Source organism: Littorina saxatilis, linkage group LG11 (genome assembly GCF_037325665.1).
Source record: "Littorina saxatilis isolate snail1 linkage group LG11, US_GU_Lsax_2.0, whole genome shotgun sequence".
In the NCBI taxonomy this organism is placed as follows: Eukaryota; Metazoa; Mollusca; class Gastropoda; order Littorinimorpha; family Littorinidae; genus Littorina; species Littorina saxatilis.
Window position 1 is genome coordinate 41,158,661 of NC_090255.1, and position 23,354 is coordinate 41,182,014.

The 23,354-nt window shown below is 44.7% G+C and overlaps 1 protein-coding gene across 1 annotated transcript; it reads left to right on the forward strand.

The window, feature by feature from the left end:
* Positions 1-9,492: 9,492 nt before the first annotated feature.
* Positions 9,493-14,801, forward strand: LOC138979576 (uncharacterized). Its single transcript, XM_070352290.1, has 2 exons — positions 9,493-9,543; positions 13,758-14,801. Exons 1-2 carry the CDS (start codon positions 9,493-9,495, stop codon positions 14,799-14,801), a joined length of 1,095 nt encoding a protein of 364 aa, XP_070208391.1.
* The last annotated feature ends 8,553 nt before the right edge of the window (positions 14,802-23,354 follow it).

Sequence of the window (23,354 nt, forward strand, 5' to 3'; positions counted from 1 at the left end):
GTTTTGCCTCTGTGTTAATTTTATTCATTTGCAAAAGAAACCTTCCTATGCTTTGAAAAAATCATATCATGTCTTGACTTTCAACTGTACGCGCGTGTGTATATGTGTGTCACTACGGTGAGTATGTGTGTGTGTGTGTGTGTGTGTGTGTGTGTGTGTGTGTGTATGTGTGTGTGTGGGTGTGTGTGTGTGTGACGTGTCACTTGTGTCATCATAGTTTCAGTGTGTGTATGAGTGTAGATTGAGAGAGAATGAGAGAAAGTGAGAGAGAGTGAGTGTGTGGTTATTTGTTTGTGACTGTGTGCGTGCGTGTATGGGTGCGTGTGTGTGTGTATATGTGTGCGCGCGAGCGCGCGCGTGTGTGTGTGTGTGCAGTGTGTGGTGTGTGTGTGTTTATGTGTGCCGTCAGTGTCACTTGTGTCATAGTGTCAGTATGTGCATGAGTGTACGTTTGTCTGTGTGTGCATGTGTCGTAAGAGAGAGGGAGAGAGAGAGAGAGAGAGAGAGAGAGAGAGAGAGAGAGAGAGAGAGAGAGAGAGAGAGAGAGAGAGAGAGAGAGAGAGAGAGAGAGAGAGAGAGAGAGAGAGAGAGAGAGAGAGAGAGCGACACTTCTTTGGCAATTTTGGACCAGACAGCGTCTTTATGTTTAACAGAACTTTAGACTGTTCTGAAATTTGGACAGAATAACCGTTCTTTCGTAAAACACTTCTGTCAAGAGTACAGCAATTTCACCATCTGAAAAAGGCGCAGAACGCCCCTCCGTGTCTACTTTCTTTTTGAGCGGCACACGTGCCATGCCATTTTCGTTGACTGCCATGTTGATAGAAACGTGCGCATGCGTATTAGTAGGGATTCCCCCAATTTCCCCGATCTTGACCTTAATACTCTCGCTGTCACTACTTTGGCGTTCAAGTCAGTTCATGCATTGTGAACAGTTAAAAAGTTGACTTCGGGAGTTCCCACTTCGAAAAGAGGCCTCTACTTCCAGTGTTTCTTACTTCTAGTTCATGCATACGGGCCCTGGGGTGTTATGTATGAGTGACGTCGAAAGTACACGCCGACTTCAGCGAAGTCATGACTTGAAAGTCGCCGCCTACCGCAGGCGCTCAGTCGGTATGCACGGGTGACGACCAGACCGCCGACTTTCAAGTTGCCGTGTAAAGCAAGGTAAAAAAAAAGTAAATTTTAAGGGGCTTATTGTCCGTCAGGTCTTAATTGCCTATATTGGACATGAATTGGTTTATACGATTCGAGTTTTACGCCCTCACGGCTTTTTGATGTTTGCGTGTTTAGGTGGTATCAGCCATCTGCACTTATGGTAGAATGACCAAGATCTTTAACGTGCCATTGTGGTGACACGGGGGTGGGAGATGGATACCGTCTCTGGGTCTGCACATAAAGTTGACCCGTGTCCGTCCCGGCCCGGATTCGAACCAGCGACCTCTCGATCACAAGTCCAGTGCTCTACCACCTGAGCTACCCGGCCCCCGTAAAGCAAGGTCACCAGTCAATCTATTTTTATAACGAGGAATTCCTTCCTTTGCGCATGCGCTAGGGTCATTCGATAACATCCTCCCGCTTCCTCGCACGGGGAGTTAGACTATTCAGAGACGGAGAGCAGTGAAATATGGGTCAGTGGGACGGAGAGCGTGGAGAAATGGAGGCGCAAAAGATGAAACGAGCAAGAGGGTGCCTGTAGCGTAAAAGCTGAGAGTCAAAAACGGCACCAGTGAAATATGGGTCAGTGCTACTTTGCTCTGAAACGAATCAAAGATGTCTTCGCTAATCTTATCGGTGTTGGTTCTAAAATAATATGACAAGGGAAGTGAATCTCGCAAAAAACCCCATTTTTTTTAGTCCAGCACTTCCAACTATTGGGTTCTGTCTAAAAACGATTACGGCGAAAAAATTCGTCGACTTTGATGGCGGAAAACCATGAAAATGGCCATTCTGTTCACTGAAGTCGGCGTGTAAACCATTTAGACGACCTCCGGAGCACGTCTAAATTTAGTCGCCAGTTTCGGTGGTACAAGCGTGTAGTCGCCCCCCGTGCATACCGTGTAACTCGCGGTTGGCGGCACTCGCTGTTTGCACGCCGCCTAAACGTTTAGACGTCACTCATGCATAACTCCCCTGATCTGTAGTTTAAAGCTAAAGAATATCGTCAAACTTGCCGTCGACGACAGGTGGACTTTAATTTAAAGTTGAAGAGTATCGTCAAGACTAACTTATTATTATGGGTTTTGAAGAAAACGAGGGGACGCAATGCTGTCGTTTCTTCGCTTGCCGCTTGGGCATTTTATATGAATGGCACGCACCGGGAGACCGCGAGTGACGCTAACAGACGCTAGGTAGCTTTGGGCTTGCTAGCTTGGCGAGAAAACAAGGCGGCCACGCAGCTGCCCATCCGATTGGCTGTCCATGGTTTTTTACTGACCAGTGCAGACGACCTTTTCGGAATCAACCAATGGTGTTTAATTCCTGCGTAGCTAGCCATTAAACCGTTTCATAGGACAATCTCGCTTCCTAGATTCGCGAGCGGCTAGCCGAAAGAATATCTCGCCTGAAAGAAACACGCATCTGTTTTTGATAAAGAACAGGAATATATTATTTCAACTGGCCGACTTGGGGCAAAACGAATTTGAGTGCAGTATTCCCCATTCAGTGTAGATAATTTAAGTCTAAATTTAATTAAGAAAATATAGCGATTGTTATTGGTATATATGCAATTGTGATGTATACTTATGTACTCTCTCTCTTTCTCTCTCTCTAGAGCTCTTTCTCTCTCGCTTACTCTCTCTCTCTCTTCTTTCCTCTCTCTTTCCCTTTTATATTCTTTGTCCATTCTATTGTCGTGTCCTGTCTCCATTATGCCTTTGCTTTTTGTCAAATATGTGTATATATGAGTTGTTCTTTGCTACTGGTCACAAGTGGGGGTCAGCTCACACGGACGCATTTTTCAATACAGTCTAGGGGAGAAACTGGTCACAAAGCACCCAGTACATGCCAGAGAGATAGGAGAATCGGCACAATCAAAGAAAATACCAAAATCATTCAATAGATATGGAAATATTAAGATTTACTGTGAAAATGCCAGCAAAAATGGCGTCCAAAAACGGGAACGCACACTTGGTGCGTCTTTGAAGACTTACCTCCCGTTCTGTGTTGTTGATAATAGTCGTGTTTGTGCTGTTGTTGTTGAAATAGTATCTAATAAAACTGATGCAGTTCTTGAAATGTTGCAAATTATTGTTGTCTTTGTGAAATGCGAGAGTGTTCTGAGGCGTAATCTGCATACGGCTGATGTCCCACATAGGGTACCCCACTTCGATTAGCGTATCACTCCAAATGAGCTTCATAGCAGAAAAGCAGATACACTACCAACACACTGCATAACAGATCTACAAGTCTGAGCCAGAATCATTGAAATTTACTTCCTGTATAAAATATTGCAATCAAATTTGTTCACGATGTCCCACAAATAACGCAGGTTACCCTCGCCTTCGATTCAAAGTAACTCCAATCTGACTTAATTACAATCGAAACGCAGATGACGAACTGATTCACCACAAATTTGTGGTATTTTACACACAAATTTCAACTGTGTTGTTTCGCGATAAACAGCCATAAACAAACAAATGTGGCGCCGTCACGTCGCCTTGGAAGGAATAACGCAGGTGACCAAGGCTTGTTTCCGATACCTGTCTGATTAAAATCATCGTTTTTTTCACGAATGACGGCTCTTTGGCAGATCTGGTGAGTTGGAAACTGTCTATGAATGTTTCATTTAATGTCAAATGCGTACATTCTTGTCGATATTGTTACCTTTGGGCTCATAAATTAAGTCAATCGTCGTTTTGTCCGAAAGAGACTTTTGTCAGCATAGAACTTACTGTGCTTTGATCATTGACTGAGAAGAATCTTCCGATGACACTAGTTCATTTCACTACGCGACTGCAGATCTGCAAGGAAACTTATGGCAGGGGAAATAAGCTTAACTGAAGACGAATAAGCGGAGTAACTGTTCTTCAACGGATTGCTCTTACACTGATCTAAATATTTAGATCTTGTCGTCTGCTAGTAAGTAGTCTTCGGTCGTGTGAAAGTCACATCTATTTCGACTGTGTGCATCGATCCGTGTAGTGAAATGTTGATCTTTGATGATTTGGCAACATAACTTCGCTAAATGTGCTTCGAGTGTATCTCCCCGTTAACCGCATTTGAAAACGTCTTTTAAGGGCAGGTGGGCCAGTGCAAAATTGACCAAATCGTTCAAAACACTGTTTTGGGTATTTTAGCAGATTATGTTTCCATAACATACCTATCATCCATGTGTGTCGGTGTTTTTGTCAAAAGTGTCCTATTTATCTGTCAATAAAGACAAAATGTGAACATGTGTGGCATTGATTGTCTTCTGTAGTCGATATTCCCCCGCCAAAAAATGTCTCATTTCAAAGGCTAGTTACGGCTTTGTCCTCAGCAAAACAGTGCATTCACGACATACGAAACTGCGCAGCAGCTCTTGACCTATAACATGACCTCAGTGTTTTGATGAATGTTCCATTCACTCAGCCACTTGTCCGTTGCAAAGGCAGCAATCGTAATCGAACGGAAATGTCCTTATTTGGAAGGTACTCGACATCCATTGGTTCGTTTCATAAACCGAAATCGGGAACCAGTTTACTTTGTGAGTGCGCATGCTCAGCTTACGAATGTTGCATACGGAAACTACCGAAGAGACTCTCGGCCATGACGGGAACACCCGAAGTTCACTCGGTTTTACAACATCCTGGTTACACATCAAACGATCGGTGACAACCGAAAGCGAATTTTTCCTTGAGAAACAACCTTTGATACGATAACAATGGCTCGAAATAAGAAAGAGGACAATGTCTTTATTAGTTCGGTTAGCAACAACAAGTAGTTCCGCTGGTACTAAGCCAAAGTTTGGATTCTGTCGGTGTTTCCGATACAGAGGAAAGCTTTGATCTCCACGCAGATTCACAAGTCGCCATTTCCGAACACGCCATGCAGCACACTTTTTACGTCTCGGCTTTGGCTTGCTTTGCGCTGAATTTGAGTCAGTTTCTGTGCAGTATCTCCTCGACAAGCAAGTTGAGCATTTGCTACGCAAAAAAAACAAAAACAGGAGAAAGTATCCAACATCAGTCAGATTATCGGTAATGTTTGCTGGGCCTGCCATTTCCCGAACGAAACTGGATCAGCAACAGTTTGTATCAATCTGCACTTTCGTAAATTCCGTCACTGTCTTGACGAACTGTGTCATTTTCTTCACCGCGATACACAGTTCATTGCGAAGAGCTTCCTCAGTAAATCGTTCAGATTCCACGTACGATTTGTTGTCAAAAAACAACTCAAACGAAAGTTTCAAACTCATCATCCTCCATCTTGCTTGTCGAAGCACCAAAGTACTGTATCGATGTAAAAACAAAAGCAGAAAACTTCGAGGAAACCAACAAATCGACGAGATAACGGAAAGAAATAAGTCTCGTTCTGGCTCAAGTAAGTTACCGTTAAAAATACCGTTATTCTCGCATGCAAATACAAACGAGAATCGGGTCATTGATACACGTTTAGCGCTGGGGCAGTATTCCCATGCTGGTTGACAGAGGGAAAGAAGGGATGGACGCATAAATTCTCTGCTGGCGTGCTAAAGGCTAAGTAGTTTGCAATTCAAATAAACTAAGCTGTTCATTCATAACACAGTTTTGTCCTTGTATGTCTGTTTCAATAGTGTTTCTGTGGTGTTCAATCTTCAATGTCGTTTTTCTCAGTTCAGCCATTTTGCCTACGGTTACGTCTTGGGTTACGCGATTTCTCTGGCTGTAATTTAGCTAGAGCAATATTTTCTTTTGTAGTTTGTGCAGAATATAACATTCTGGGGGATTACGAAGGGATTTTGCTGAAATTTTATTATAGTCATATCCAGATTATTTCAAACAATAATTTCGCAAGCGTTACCCTAAAGTTTGACAGTTGTAACAAAGAAGTGTTCCTAACTCCAAATATAAATATAATAAACAAGATCTGCTTCGTAATCCCCTAGAGCATACCCAGAAGGATAAAATAAAACAATAATTAGAAGTGTGACAATCACATCTGATGAAAATCCGGGTATCTCCTGTACTCCACTTTTGTCTGTATTTTGACTGTTTTTGTCCCGTAAAACAAAAACCAGCAACCGAAAATACAAAAAGTGACTATTCTTTGTCATCATTTGTTCATTTCTTTCATAAAATAACATTCAGACACAATAAAACATTCAAAATTAAAAAAAAGGTAGTGCACTGGCCCACCTCCCCTTAACAAGACCATGTTTCGACAGCCCAGACGGGGAGGATCCTCGATAGCTCACAGGGTATATAATGTTTTCCGCCGTTTTTTGAAGAATCCTTTCAAATTTGCTATTCCAAAAGTACCTTATGACACGACTCGAGTGGTAAAGAACATTCTCTGCAATTCCTGTCTCAGTCCGTGCAGCCGTTTCGGGTCCTATCGTCATCATACAAACATACACACAGACACACAAGAACCAGTTTTAAAAGTTAGATTATGTAGGAACCATGTGAACCAGTGATTTTTTCTTATGTACAACGGATACTACAGTATTTCTGCTTTATGAAAAGCAATATTTCAAAAACAAAACGGGTAGAGATTTGAATTTTGACCACTTTTCCCCCTTTCTGTCACCAGTACTGAAGAACAACTCATATATATATGTATGTTTTCACACTTTGTTTGTTTCTCGTTTGTTTTGGTTTAAAAAGTACTTGTCGAAGTCTCGTCGCAAGTTAAATTATCGTAATCCATATGTTAAATTCTCCCGTTAGGGTCACCATCATCAGCTTGAGCTTGTTGATGATCCGTAACATGTATCATGTTCAAATACATATGAATTGTTGAATAAACACTGTTTAAACCAAAGAAACACGCGTCAGGTCCCACTAGGATCAAGTTTGTGTCAAACAGTCGGACGGGAAAGTTCTCTTGAACATTATTTTATGAAGCTGAAACAGCTTTTTTTTGGGGGGGGGAGGGGGGGGTAGTGGAATCCTCCTTTTAGGACCTACAAATCCCTAATGGAGCATTATTTACACATTAACATGCTTCCATTTGAAACTTCGAGGTCTTCATCGGGGATTGACGCCCGGCCCGACCAAAGGTAATTGAAGCCCGACGGAGTGAACTGAGTGCCTCTGTCCGTGAGAACCTCTGCTGGAATTCCCAACCGGGACCACATGGTGACCACTGCTTCAGCCACTCGCGTGGCTTCGATCGACTACAGAGGGATGGCCTCTGGATATCGGGTGGCGTAGTCCACCACGGTCAAAATGTATCTGTTTCCGTCCTCAGACGCAGGCAAGATGGGGCCGATGATGTCCACTGCCACCCGACGAAAGGGTTCGTCGATGAGTGGCATCTTCTCTAAGGGGACCTTCTTCACCCTCCCCTTGGCAACCACCTTCTGGCATTTGTCGCATGACGCACACAACCGTCTGACATCCGTGCAGATGCCTGGCCAATAGAAGTGGCGCCACACACGGTCCGTGGTCTTTTTGGTGCCCAAGCTTGACTTTCCCCCAAGAATCGAATCGTGCGCCGTTGCCATGACACCTTCGCGAATCTCGCGAGGCACCACAACCTGTTTGAAAGATCCTTCCCTGTTGCTGAACTCGCGGTAAAGCAACATCTTCTCCCTGACAAACTTTGACCTCCCGTACTTCCCGCTGAGCTTGACTTTCCCCGACTTAGCGTGCTCCCGAGGAGTAGCTAATGTCGGGTCCGTGTCCTGAGCCTTTGCGAGAAGCACGGGGGTAATGTTTCCCAGGGCGGCTCATGCGGCAGGCAGGGGTTTGAGAGGTTGGTTCTCCCGTTTCGCCTGTGCCCGCGTGAGTACAGAAATGACGTCGGGAGTCCGATATACGGGAACCTCCCTGATGACGCCGTCCACAAACTGAACACGGTTCCATATGAGCAGGTCGCATGGAGGATCGTCCATGACGATGGCCACAATGGTCCCCGTGAACAAAGGGGTTACGACCTTGATCACAGCTGTGTTCAAGTCGCAAGCGTGAGATGCCTCGGCCATTCTCACCCTTAAACTCTCGCCTGTGTAGGCCTTTGCCGGAACCAAACTTGCCCGGACCACAATCATGTCTGCCCCAGTGTCTCGCAGACCTTCGCCCTTCACCCCGTTGACGTAGACTTGAGAATGCGGCTGGAAGTGTTTCTTTGAGCACGGAACGCAGAGTTGCGGAATACCACAAGTGCTCGTGACGTCCCGAAACTCTTTGCTGGCAACAAAATGCACGCCCTTCTGGTCAGATTGCCGTTTAAGGCAGTCCTTCTTGACGTGGCCCCGCTTGCCACAGTAGAAACACGTGATGTCGTTCCTGGAACTTGATCTCTTGTGTCCCTGTTCGTCCTTCCCGTCCTTGGGTCCTGAAGAACCGGAATTCCCCGACTTGTTAGGCCGTGGCCTGAAGACTTCCCAGAGATCCCGTGAGCGTCTTCGTATACACTGATCCATTCTGCTGCCTCCTGAGTCGTCTTTGGCTGGTGCTCCTGTACGAACGCCACCACTTCAGGCTGGACATCAGCTGTTTCATCACAATAAGGTCAGCAAGGTCATCGACGTCCCACCTCTTCTCGGCCTTCTCAACCCAGCGCCGCAGGTAGAGGTTCAGACGTGCCACGAATTGATGACTCAGCTCGCCACTCAGTCTCTTGCAGTTCCGCAGTCGACGTCGATAACCTTCGGCAGTCAAGTTGAAACGCTGGAGTAGCGCCTTCTTTAGAGCCCGATAGTTCCTCGCCTCGTCGTCCTCCAAAGCGTTGTAGAGCGTCCTTTCAAACATGTACTAAGGCGACTAGCCCACGTACCTTCTTCCCATTTCTGGTCAGAAGCAATACGCTCGAACCTGCGCAGAAAATCGTCGAGCTTGTCCTTGTCGTCGTCAAACGTAGGAAGTCTCGTACGGTCAGTCACAAACGTCGGCGCGCTAGTTTGAGTAGGCGTACCCTTCTCCGCCTGTAGCTTAGCTAGCTCCAGTTGGTGCTCGCGTTCGGCCTGTTTGTCCTGTCTGTCAAGTTCAGCCTGTCGTTCCCTTTCTTGTCTGTCAAGTTCGTCTTTCTCTTTCTTGTCCTGTCTGTCACGTTCGTCTTTCTCTTTCTTGTCCTGTCTGTCACATTCGTCTTTCTTGTCCTGTCTGTCACGTTCGGCCTGTCGTTCCTGTCTGTCGCGTTCTTCTTTTCTCGTCTGTTGCTCTAAGTCTTCCTTACGTTCCAACTCCTTGCGTTTAACGATACTTCGCGCTCTAGCGCGTGCGTCTCGATCAGTCGGTTCCTCACTGCCAGGAGTGTCAAAAGCTAGTCTCCTCGTAGGCGAACCCTCTTCAGCCATGGTTAGCTGGGAAGAAAAGCTAAGGACAGTCTAACGCAGCTATAGCTTGAACCCGCGAAGATGAAACAATGGATACAAAAATCCAGCAACCAGAAAACGCAGAAGAAAAATCCAAAACGGTGTGGAACAAAACGCGTGGCCTATTTTATGGCTGCTTTTTGCGGTGAAACAGAGTGTTTCCCACAGCCGTGGTTAGGACAGAAGTCCTCGGACCCTTCTCCCCCAATTCCAACAAAGTCAAAAATATGGAGAAAAATCCAAGTAAAACGGTGGTGTGCAAGGTGGTGTGCAATCATGTCATCCGATCCCTCTTTCAGGCGGTGTGCAATCATGTCATCTGATCCCTCTTTAAGGTGGTGTGCAATCATGTCATCTGATCCCTCTTTTAGGCGGTGTGCAATCATGTCATCTGATCCCTCTTTCAGGCGGTGTGCAATCATGTAATCCGATCCCTCTTTCAGGCGGTGTGCAATCATGTCATCTGATTCCTCTTTCAGGCGGTGTGCAATCATGTCATCTGATCCCACTTTAAGGCGGTGTGCAATCATGTCATCTGATCCGTCTTTCAGGCAGCGTGCAATCATGTCATCTGATCCCTCTTTCAGGCGGTGTGCAATCATGTTATCTGATCCCTCTTTTAGGCGGTGTGCAATCATGTCATCTGATCCCTCTTTTAGGCGGTGTGCAATCATGTCATCTGATCCCTCTTTCAGGCGGTGTGCAATCATGTTATCTGATCCCTCTTTCAGGCGGTGTGCAATCATGTCATCTGATCCCTCTTTCAGGCGGTGTGCAATCATGTCATCTGATCCCTCTTTCAGGCGGTGTGCAATCATGTCATCTGATCCCTCTTTTAGGCGGTGTGCAATCATGTCATCTGATCCCTCTTTTAGGCGGTGTGCAATCATGTCATCTGATCCCTCTTTCAGGCGGTGTGCAATCATGTTATCTGATCCCTCTTTCAGGCGGTGTGCAATCATGTCATCTGATCCCTCTTTCAGGCGGTGTGCAATCATGTCATCTGATCCCACTTTCAGGCGGTGTGCAATCATGTTATCTGATCCCTCTTTTAGGCGGTGTGCAGTCATGTCATCTGATCCCACTTTCAGGCGGTGTGCAATCATGTTATCTGATCCCTCTTTCAGGCGGTGTGCAATCATGTCATCTGATCCCTCTTTCAGGAGGTGTGCAATCATGTCATCTGATCCCTCTTTCAGGCGGTGTGCAATCATGTCATCCGATCCCTCTTTCAGGCGGTGTGCAATCATGTCATCTGATCCCTTTTTCAGGCGGTGTGCAATCCTGTTATCTGATCCCTCTTTTAGATGGTGTGCAATCCTGTTATCTGATCCCTCTTTTAGATGGTGTGCAATCATGTCATCTGATCCCTCTTTCAGACGCTGTACAATCTGATCCCTCTTTCAGGTGGTGTGCAATCATGTCATCTGATCCCTCTTTCAGGTGGTGTGCAATCATGTTATCTGATCCCTCTTTTAGGCGGTGTGCAATCATGTCATCTGATCCCACTTTCAGGCGGTGTGCAATCATGTTATCTGATCCCTCTTTCAGGCGGTGTGCAATCATGTCATCTGATCCCTCTTTTAGGCGGTGTGCAATCATGTCATCTGATCTTTCTTTCAGGCGGTGTGCAATCATGTCATCTGATCCCTCTTTCAGGCGGTGTGCAATCATGTCATCTGATCCCTCTTTCAGGCGGTGTGCAATCATGTCATCTGATCTTTCTTTCTGGCGGTGTGCAATCATGTCATCTGATCTTTCTTTCAGGCGGTGTGCAATCATGTCATCTGATCGCTCTTTAAGGCAGTGTGTAATCATGTCATCTGATCCCTCTTTCAGGTGGTGTGCAATCATGTCATCTGATCCCTCTTTCAGGCGGTGTGCAATCATGTCATCTGATCCCTCTTTTAGGCGGTGTGCAATCATGTCATTTGATTCCTCTTTCAGGCGGTGTGCAATCATGTCATCTGATCCCTCTTTTAGGCGGTGTGCAATCATGTCATCTGATCCCTCTTTCAGGCAGTGTGCAATCATGTCATCTGATCCCTCTTTCAGGCGGTGTGCAATCATGTCATCTGATCCCTCTTTTAGGCGGTGTGCAATCATGTCATCTGATCCCTCTTTTAGGCGGTGTGCAATCATGTCATCTGATCCCTCTTTCAGGCGGTGTGCAATCATGTTATCTGATCCCTCTTTCAGGCGGTGTGCAATCATGTCATCTGATCCCTCTTTCAGGCGGTGTGCAATCATGTCATCTGATCCCACTTTCAGGCGGTGTGCAATCATGTCATCTGATCCCTCTTTTAGGCGGTGTGCAATCATGTCATCTGATCCCTCTTTTAGGCGGTGTGCAGTCATGTCATCTGATACCACTTTCAGGCTGTGTGCAATCATGTCATCTGATCCCTCTTTCAGGCGGTGTGCAATCATGTCATCTGATCCCTCTTTCAGGCGGTGTGCAATCATGTCATCTGATCCCTCTTTCAGGCGGTGTGCAATCATGTCATCTGATCCCACTTTCAGGCGGTGTGCAATCATGTTATCTGATCCCTCTTTTAGGCGGTGTGCAGTCATGTCATCTGATCCCACTTTCAGGCGGTGTGCAATCATGTTATCTGATCCCTCTTTCAGGCGGTGTGCAATCATGTCATCTGATCCCTCTTTCAGGTGGTGTGCAATCATGTCATCTGATCCCACTTTCAGGCGGTGTGCAATCATGTTATCTGATCCCTCTTTCAGGCAGTGTGCAATCATGTCATCTGATCCCTCTTTCAGGCGGTGTGCAATCATGTTATCTGATCCCTCTTTCAGATGGTGTGCAATCATGTCATCTGATCCCTCTTTCAGATGGTGTGCAATCATGTCATCTGATCCCTCTTTCAGGCGGTGTGCAATCATGTCATCTGATCCCTCTTTCAGGTGGTGTGCAATCATGTCATCTGATCCCACTTTCAGGCGGTGTGCAATCATGTTATCTGATCCCTCTTTTAGGCGATGTGCAATCATGTCATCTGATCCCACTTTCAGGCGGTGTGCAATCATGTTATCTGATCCCTCTTTCAGGCGGTGTGCAATCATGTCATCTGATCTTTCTTTCAGGCGGTGTGCAATCATGTCATCTGATCTTTCTTTCTGGCGGTGTGCAATCATGTCATCTGATCCCTCTTTTAGGCGGTGTGCAATCATGTCATCTGATCCCTCTTTTAGGCGGTGTGCAATCATGTCATCTGATCTTTCTTTCTGGCGGTGTGCAATCATGTCATCTGATCCCTCTTTCAGGCGGTGTGCAATCATGTCATCTGATCCCTCTTTAAGGCAGTGTGTAATCATGTCATCTGATCCCTCTTTCAGGTGGTGTGCAATCATGTCATCTGATCCCTCTTTTAGGCAGTGTGCAATCATGTCATCTGATCCCTCTTTCAGGCGGTGTGCAATCATGTCATCTGATCCCTCTTTCAGAGGGTGTGCAATCATATCATCTGATCCCACTTTCAGGCGGTGTGCAATCATGTCATCTGATCCCTCTTTCATGCAGTGTGCAATCATGTCATCTGATCCCTCTTTCAGGCGGTGTGCAATCATGTCATCTGATCCCTCTTTCATGCAGTGTGCAATCATGTCATCTGATCCCTCTTTCAGACGGTGTGCAATCATGTCATCTGATCCCTCTTTCATGCAGTGTGCAATCATGTCATCTGATCCCTCTTTCAGGCGGTGTGCAATCATGTCATCTGATCCCTCTTTCAGGCGGTGTGCAATCATGTCATCTGATCCCACTTTCAGGCGGTGTGCAATCATGTCATCTGATCCCTCTTTCAGGCGGTGTGCAATCATGTCATCTGATCCCACTTTCAGGCGGTGTGCAATCATGTCATCTGATCCCTCTTTCAGGCGGTGTGCAATCATGTCATCTGATCCCTCTTTCAGGCGGTGTGCAATCATGTCATCTGATCCCTCTTTCAGACGGTGTGCAATCATGTCATCTGATCCCTCTTTGAGGTGGTGTGCAATCGTGTCATCTGATCCCTCTTTCAGGCGGTGTGCAATCATGTCATCTGATCCCTCTTTCAGGTGGTGTGCAATCGTGTCATCTGATCCCTCTTTCAGGTGGTGTGCAATCATGTCATCTGATCCCTCTTTCAGGCGGTGTGCAATCATGTCATCTGATCCCTCTTTTAGGCGGTGTGCAATCATGTCATCTGATCCCTCTTTCAGATGGTGTGCAATCATGTCATCTGATCCCTCTTTCAGATGGTGTGCAATCATGTCATCTGATCCCTCTTTCAGGTGGTGTGCAATCTGATCCCTTTTTCAGGCAGTGTGCAAGCTGCAGGTGGTGTCCATGCAGGCATCCTACAAGAGGCTGTACTTCCCGGTGGGCTCGTGCCTGGTGTGGGCCTTGCTGCTGTCCTTGCCCAACGGCATACTCTCGGGGCATCACACGCAGGAGTTCGCCGATAACCTCAACATCACGGGCGTGACTTGCACCATCTCCGACGACTTCGTGGGGACCAAGATCCCGCTGGTCTACAACCTGGTGCTGTTCCTCGCCTTCCTCATCCTGGTCTGCATCATAGGCGTGTCCTACGGGCGCATCCTGCTCTACCTGTGGCGCCACAGAAATAAACTGGAGCGGTGGCAGGTCAAAGTCGAGGCCAACGCGAAGCAGCCCAAGAAGGACGTGCCGGAGCCGGAGCCCGACTGCAGGGTGTCCCAGACGGTGCCCGACAGCAGCGCTCAGCCTTCGCCCCTCCGTGTATCAGTCACCTGCAACGACGTGGCGACCATCCACAACGACGTGGCGACCATCCCCAACAACGTGGCGACCATCCCCAACGACGTGGCGACCATCCCCAACGACATGGCCAACCAGTCGGCGACCGCCTTCAACGAGGTTGCGACCACCCAAAACGAAGTGGCGACCACCACCAACAAGGTGGCGCCCAAGCCCAACAAGGTGGCGCCCAAGCCCAACAAGGTGGCGCCCAAGCCCAACGAGGTGGCGCCCAAGCCCAACAAGGTGGCGCCCAAGCCCAACGAGGTGGCGACCAAGGTCAAGGTCAAGCTCAGGTCCAAGATTAAAAAGGGCCAGACGATGATGTTCGCGGTGCTCACCCTAGTCTTCGTGGTTAGCAGCATGCCCTACCTGACCGTGGTCATCCTGGAGGTGCTGCGACCAGAGCTTGTCGAGCCCGCCCTGACAACGAACGGCATGATGATATTGCTGAGGTCCTTCTACATCAACAGCGCCGTCAACCCCATCGTCTACTCCTTTTGCTCCCCGATGTTCCGCTTCGAGTGTCGACAGTTCTTCGCCCGCTGTCCCCTCGTGGGCAGCTTTCTGGCCATCCGGGACTGACCAATCACGAGTTTGCTTTAATGGGAAGCTTTCTTGGCATCTGGGACTGACCAATCACGAGTTTGCTTTAATGGAAAGCTTTCTTGACATCTGCGACTGACCAATCACGAGTTTGCTTTAATGGAAAGCTTTCTTGACATCTGCGACTGACCAATCACGAGTTTGCTTTAATGGGAAGCTTTCTGGGCAGCCGTGACGGACCAAGAGAAATTCAAGTTTTACGCCCTCACGGCAAAGCCATTAGGGGCATGTTCCCGGCCCTATGCTCCACAGGGAGTCTGCAGGAATAAGTCAAGTAAGTCAAGTCCCGGGCTTTAACTCGACTTTAGATGAGATACACAAGTGTATGCGTGTTTAGGTGGGATCAGCCATCTGCACTTACGTCTTTTACGTGCCACTGTGGTGACACGGGGGTGGGAGATGGATACCGTCTCTGGGTCTGCACATAAGGTTGACCTGTGTCCGTCCCGGCCCGGATTCGAACCAGCGACCTTTTGATCACAAGTCCAGTGCTCTACCACGAGTTTGCTTAAATATGAAGCTTTCTGGGCAGCCGAGACTGACCAATAACGAGTTTCCTTTGATGGGAAACCTTCTGGGCAGCCAGGACAGACCGATCATATGTATTAAATGCCGAAACATGAACAGCCTGGCAGTGACCGTACGAGTAATTATTGACCGTGGCGATGTGGCGATTTCACCAAACAAGCTCTGCCCTTGAAACACTATGTAATGTCCTCAGGGGACATACATCAACGGTGACAGAACTGTTACGTGATGCCATCATTCGCAGTGTGACGTCTTCGCGAACTTTCATTCTTGTGACATAAGAGAGGGCTAAGAACAGAGATCTTGTTTTGTTTAGTCCCTGCCGTTTAATTATCATTAATTAAAGGCACACTCCTTCTCTGGAAAACAGTCCAGCTAGCCGTCTCAGATCTGACCAGGGTTAAACGTGGGATAAGACCATCCCTCCACTTGGTCACATACCAAACAGCAACAGCCTGGGTTGTGCACAGTGCGATATTTTAATGAATTATTTGTTTGGAAATGCAATCCAAACAGTGGCGTTTTGACTCACCTGAGGATTCGGTGGAGCGAACGAAAGCGAAGAAGAGAAATCGGCGAGTCTTAATAATAAGCCGTGTCCATCAGTATAGACGCGGCCAGCCGGCAGAACATAAAACTGATATTCTGTCAAAGTACAAACACTTTTTTTCCGAAATGTATTTTGTGCTTATGATATCTACCCAGAAAATCAAATACTTTTATAAATTTAAAGATGCAGGGCCGGACCCAGGGGGGGGGGGGTGTTCCAGGGGTTCCGGAACCCCACCCCTGGAAAAAGCATGTACCTTGCTTTGAGTGTTTGGTTTTTTTACTAGTTTTAGCACCAAAACAATGCTGCTCTTAACCCTCAAAACAAGGCCCAGAATGCACCAGATTGCACAGATTTTAACCGTTTTTCAAAAATTTTCCGGGGGAGCATGCCCCCGGACCCCCCTAGTTGCAGGCGCGCGCTTGTGGCTTCGCCACTTCGCTGATTTGCCCCCCCAAAAAAGGAGGAACCCCCCCTTACAACTCATTTGGTCCGGCCCTGAGATGTTGCTCTGTTGTTGCATCTACGAACCTTTTTAGAGTAAAAAACCCAACATAATGCAAAGTTTTATCTTTATTTTTTTGAAAGATGAATGTGTCCCTAAAACAACAAGTTTTATAAAACAAATGTCGCAAAAAACCGTACCGTCCATTTTGACCCATATTTAATTTCAATATCAGTTTTAAGGACAACAAAACTACCTTTTCTGAGAATTGTTATTAAGAACCTTTAAACAAAACTTGAAAAGCTTGTTAAAAAAAAAACCCACTTAATTTCCGGGCCATCTCTGCAATTGCCAAGTGGCTCTGTCCCATCTCCCCCTTTCCCCGTCGCGATATAACCTTGAATGGTTGAAAACGACGTTAAACACCAAATAAATAAAGAAAGAAAGTCTGCCCTTACTCAAATGGAAGAAAAAACAAGCCGCGCAAGGCGAAATTACTATATTTAGTCAAGCTGTGGAACTCACAGAATGAAACTGAATGCACTGCATTTTTTCACAACGACCGAGTCCGCCGCTCGTGCAAAACGCAGTGAAACTGACGAGCCTGTTTAGCGCGGTGGTGGTTTCGCTGTGCTGCATAGCACGCTTTTCTGTACCTCTTTTCGTTTTAACTTTCTGAGCGTGTTTTTAATCCAAACATATCATATCTATATGTTTTTTGAATCAGAAACCGACAAGGAATAAGATGAAATTGTTTTGAAATCGATTTCGGAAATTTAATTTTGATCATAATTTTTATATTTTTATTTTTCAGAGCTTGTTTTTAATCCGAATATAACATATTTATATGTTTTTGGAATCAGGAAAAGATGAAAAATAAGATGAACGTAAATTTGAATCGTTTGAAATAAAAACAAAAATTAATTACAATTTTTAGATTTTTAATGACCAAAGTCATTAATTAATTTTTAAGCCACCAAAATGAAATGCAATACCGAAGTCCGGCCTTCGTCGAAGATTGCTTTACAAAAATTTCAATTTAATTTGATTGAAAAAATGAGGGTGTGACAGTGCCGCCTCAACTTTTACAAAAAGCCGGATGTGAAGGAAATCACGAATAACACTAACAGGCAAAGTTTGACAGTGATATCCTCCACGCTTTTAGAGCGCTAACCAGAGACAATAGAGTGACGTAGTGAAGTGTGTAGCACGTACTGTGAATTCAGCTCACTGACCGAGAGAGTTGATATTGTGAATCGCAACGAAGATATCGTTACACTTAACCACTGTCCAGGGACAGGGAGGGGTTGTCACAGGAATCGACCGGGAGAAAGGAAGCCCGAGTAAAGCACTTAACAGGTAAATGGAATAAGCATTTGAATATCGCTAATGTTTATCGCATAAGTTGAATCGACTAACACTGTAACTTTAAACATAGCAGACAGTGCGTCGTATAACCGGTCGGAAAGGAAGATAGTGTCCAGATGACAGTATGAAGGATCTGAGAATCCGCCGGAATATCACGCCTATAGACCCGCATAGCTGAGATTCGACGGGATTTAGAGAAGCTAGTGCAAGATTATGGTTGTCCGTAGAGTTGGACCATAGAGGTCACAGGGCGATAGATACTGAGTAGACCGAGGTCACCAGTAGAAGGAATTAGTAGTTAAATACATTTCCTAGTGAACGGCAATACACGCTGTGTAATTCTGTGTATGAACAGAATTAAAATATGTCTACAAGAGCTTAATTACTTAAGAGATAAGGAATATTTAGTAGACAGAGCAGACGGTGATGTAAGTCTGCCGGATTAGGAACTATAACTGTTTTGTTTGACTACACACGAGCCGTGAGTCGATACACGTAAGATAGATATCGTGTGCCTATGAGTTCACGGACTGGTTGTGTTTTTCTCCACCTAAGTGAAGGATAGAGAGTTTTGATAGTGCAATTGTGTGCGAGATTGTAATCTCGAGTTGTTTTTGCCTACAAAACTGTGAGTACCGGATTTTTGAATACCTAACATTTATGTTCATGATTGTGTGTATTTGTGTGTATGAGGTCATAGCCGTATAATACAGTGGAGGGAATCTACATTTGGAGTTGTGTTTGATTCCTGTATGACAGCATATTAGCGCATTTACATTCATTCACACCGGATATGACGTCATCAAAGACATTTATCGAACAAATGAAAAAAAAGTCGGGAGATATCATACCCAGGAACTCTCATGTAAAATTTCATAAAGATCGGCCCAGTAGTTTACTCTGAATCGCTCTACACACACACACACACACACACACACACACACACACACACACACACACACACACACACACACACACACACACCACGACCCTCGTCTCGATTCCCCCCCTATGTTAAAACATTTAGTCAAAACTTGACTAAATGTAAAAAGGATAACGATTGGTTTCAGTAATGTATTCAGATGCTTGCTTAAAACAACCCATATAACTAGCCCTCAAGCTTTAAACAAATTCTAACAGTCTTTGTCACAGTTAAATATTCATATATTTTTTCTATGTTTTTAATAAGTTTCTTTGTTTTTTGTTGGTGTGCTTCAAATATATAGATGTTCTGATCGAACCGAAACAAACAAATCTCATAGAGCAGTTTCCAGGAATTGTTCTTTGCATTCAAAACATTGTGTTGTGAGCTGTCGGTGTTGAATATGCATACACTTACAGTGTTATTTGAATCTGTTAGTTTTGTTATTGCTTGCTTATCTTCACAATTGTACGTTCAATCTCTTATGATACATTTTTGAGTCACTTGAGAAAAAGTGACTCTATGTAATCGGTCAGTGTTAGTCTGTCCGGCCGGCCGTCCGGCCGGCCGTCCGTAGACACCACCTTAACGTTGGACTTTTCTCGGAAACTATCAAAGCGATCGGGCTCATATTTTGTTTAGTCGTGACCTCCAATGACCTCTACACTTTAACGATGGTTTCGTTGACCTTTGACCTTTTTCAAGGTCACAGGTCAGCGTCAAAGGAAAAATTAGACATTTTATATCTTTGACAAACTTTTCTCGGAAACTATCAAAGCGATCGGGCTCATATTTTGTTTAGTCGTGACCTCCAATGACCTCTACACTTTAACGATGGTTTCGTTGACCTTTGACCTTTTTCAAGGTCACAGGTCAGCGTCAAAGGAAAAATTAGACATTTTATATCTTTGACAAAGTTCATCGGATGTGATTGAAACTTTGTAGGATTATTCTTTACATCAAAGTATTTACATCTGTAGCCTTTTACGAACGTTATCAGAAAAACAAGGGAGATAACTAGCCTTTTCTGTTCGGCAACACACAACTTAACGTTGGGCTTTTCTCGGAAACTATAAAAGTGACCGGGCTCAAATTTTATGTGAACGTGACTCATTGTGTTGTGAATAGCAATTTCTTCCTGTCCATCTGATGCCTCATATAATATTCAGAACTGCGAAAGTGACTCGATCGAGCGTTTGCTCTTCTTGTTATGTTTAATACTCTTTCTGGCATGGCGAATAACAACATAATACATGTCTGAAAGGGCTTAAAATTGTGTGTGTGTATTTTAAAAGAGCCGTTGAGTGTCGCCACTCACGCAAATGATATAACGACTTGAGATTAATTTCCCAGCAACCTTTGCTGCATCAGCTCTTCTGAAAACATTTCTTGGCTGATCTGCGTCATATGGCTTGTTCAACAGTATGTCCTATCTTCAGTTTGTTGAACAGATGTGCCTGCATTCTGTTGTGTCCCGTTTGTAATCTGAAGAGGATAACTTGCTCCTCTCTGTTCAGGCTATAGTCAGGGCCGAACTAGGGGGGGGGGGGGGGGGGGGTTACAGGGGATGCACTAACCCCATAATGCCAGACGCCAGGCGGAGCAGCCACTAGATTGCCAATTTTAAAGTCTTAGGTATGACCCGGCCTGGGTTCTAACCCACGACCTCCCGATCACGGGGCGGACGCCTTACCACTAGACCAACCGTGTATGTGCGGATGAGTGTGTGTTTTGTGTGTATGAGATTTGTGTGAGTCAATGTGTGTGTGTGTGTGTCTGTGGGTGTGTGTATGTGTGTGTGTGTATGTGTGTCTGTGGGTGTGTGCGTGCGTACATGCGTGCGTACATGTGTGTGTGTGGGTGTGTGGTGTGTGTCTGTTTGTATAAGAGAGAAAGAGAGAGAGAGAGAGTGGGTGGGTGGGTGTGTGTTTGTGCGTGTGCGTAAGTGTATGTGTGTTTGTTTGTAAAGGTGTGTATGTCCGTCTGTCTATATGTGCGTATGGGGGGGTGTTTTGTGTGTATGAAGTGTGTGTGAGAGAGTGAGTGAGTGAGTGTGTATGTGTGTACGTGTGTAACTTGGGGTATGTGTGTGTGTGTGTGTGTGTGTGTTCGTGTGTGTGTGTGTTTGAGGGAGAGAGAGAGAGAGAGAGAGAGAGAGAGAGAGAGAGAGAGAGAGAGAGAGAAAGAAAGAGAGAGAGAGAGAGAGAGAGAGAGAGAGAGGTTTGTCTTTCGCTGGGGTATGCAGTGCCTTGGCGTTGCAATTTGTGACCCTCCACCACGGAATGAGTCGCATGTCACCTTTGCATGATTTTCATATTTTTACATTTTCATAAAGAGTTGTTTATGCTCTATCCAGTGGTGAAAACCGTTTTAGAAAAGAGCGAAAACTGTTTGAGTTATAAGCCTGTGACTAAGGTGACCCTCACAGTGTTACCAGACACTCCCCGGACTTATATTTAAGCCTAGCGCAGAACCGCGCGAGATGACATGCGACTCATTTCGTGGTGGAAGGTCACATTTACTTAAGGCTGGAGTACACTTTGGAGGCCCAATTTCAAAGTGATTAGGTAGTTTTAAAAGTTACTTTTTCTGTTAGTTCAATGTTTGCTTTATCAGGAAAATACAAAATATAAAGGGCTTAACGCGCAAAATTTTAAGATAACGACTGAAGTTTAAGCATAGGTATCAGATTTTTTCACGCAAACACTACTGAATAAGTTGCAATATTGTATTGTGAAAATGTAAACAAAATAACAATCAGATGATCACAAACTGAAGAAGAGAAATAGGGAAGCAAAATAGAACATTAAACATAGTGATTTTACTTGTGAATTCGAAAAAAAATCTTTTTGTATCCATTTTGAAGCTCAATTTGAAGCATGTAACACCAACAAACATTGATTAAAAGTGTTAAAGTGATTACAGTGTTCAGAAATAGTGTTAGATACCAAGTTGAGTTATCCCTCTTTACCAATTTAAAAAAAAATACACCTTAACGCGCAAAATTTTGAACTGTGATGCTTTTACTACCCCCACCCCCTTCCCATTTTTCAGAAAAGAGTGCATATTATCTTCCAAATAGAAAAGCAGGGTAGTCAGATGATCAAAAAATTCAGAACAGAAAGAGGGAAGCAAAATAGAACATCCAACATAATGATTTAACTTGTGAATTATGAGAAAACTATTTTTTTTACCCATTTTTGAAGCTTAATTTGAAACTTGGAACACAGACAAACATAAATTAAAAGTGTTAAAGTGATTACAGTGTTCAGAAATAGTGTTAGATACCAAGTTGAGTTATCCCTCTTTACCAATTTAAAAAAAAATACACCTCTTAACGCGCAAAATTTTGAACTGTGATGCTTTTACTACCCCCACCCCCTTCCCATTTTTCAGAAAAGAGTGCATATTATCTTCCAAATAGAAAAGCAGGGTAGTCAAATGATCAAAAACTTAAGAACAGAAAGAGGGAAGCAAAATAGAACATCCAACATAATGATTTAACTTGTGAATTATGAGAAAACTATTTTTTTTACCCATTTTTGAAGCTTAATTTGAAACTTGGAACACAAAAAAACATAAATTAAAAGTGTTAAAGTGATTACAGTGTTCAGAAATAGTGTTAGATACCAAGTTGAGTTATCCCTCTTTACCACTGTTAAAAGAAATACACCTCTTGTCGCGCAAAATCTTGAACTGTGATACTTTTACTTCCCCCACCCCCTACCCATTTTTTCAGAAAAGAGTGCATATTATCTACCAAATAGAAAAGCAGGGTAGTCAGATGATCAAAAACTTAAGAACAGAAATAGGGAAGCAAAATAGAACATCCAACATAGTGATTTAACTGGTGATTTCTGAAAAAAACCCACTTTTTTACTCATTTTATTAGCTGAATTTAAAGCTTGGAAGACAGAGAAAAAAAATGAAAGTGCAAAAGTGGTTACAGTGTTCAGAAATAGTGTTTGGTACCAAGTTGAGTTATCCCTCTTCATCACAGTTAAAAGAAACACACCTCTTATCGCGCAAAATCTTGAACTGTGATGCTTTTACTACACCCACCCCCTACCCATTTTTCAGAAAAGAGTGCATATTATCTTCCAAATAGAAAAGCAGGGTAGTCAAATGATCAAAAACTTAAGAACAGAAAGAGGGAAGCAAAATAGAACATCCAACATAATGATTTAACTTGTGAATTATGAGAAAACTATTTTTTTTACCCATTTTTGAAGAAACTTGGAGCACAGACAAACATAATTTAAAAGTGTTAAAGTGATTACAGTGTTCAGAAATAGTGTTAGATACCAAGTTGAGTTATCCCTCTTCATCACAGTTAAAAGAAACACACCTCTTGTCGCGCAAAATCTTGAACTGTGATACTTGAACTGCGAAGCGCCTAGCTTGCTAGGGGGGTCCGGGGGCATGCCCCCCCCGGAAAATTTTGTACAAAAAGGATGCAAAATGGTGCAATCTGGTGCATTCTGAGGATGATCATTACCAGTTTCAGGCAGCAGATTTTGTCACTGATTATTACCCCAAAAATTGAAACTCAATGTAAAATAAAGAAATGCATACCTCATTCAATATTTTTATTTTTTGGCTGGGGGGGGGGGGGGGGTCCAGAAACCCTAGAACCCACCCCCCCCCCCTCGTTGTGGGGGTCAGGGGGCAAAGCCCCCTGAAGCTGATGTGTAGGTCATATTCTGAGATAGGAAAATG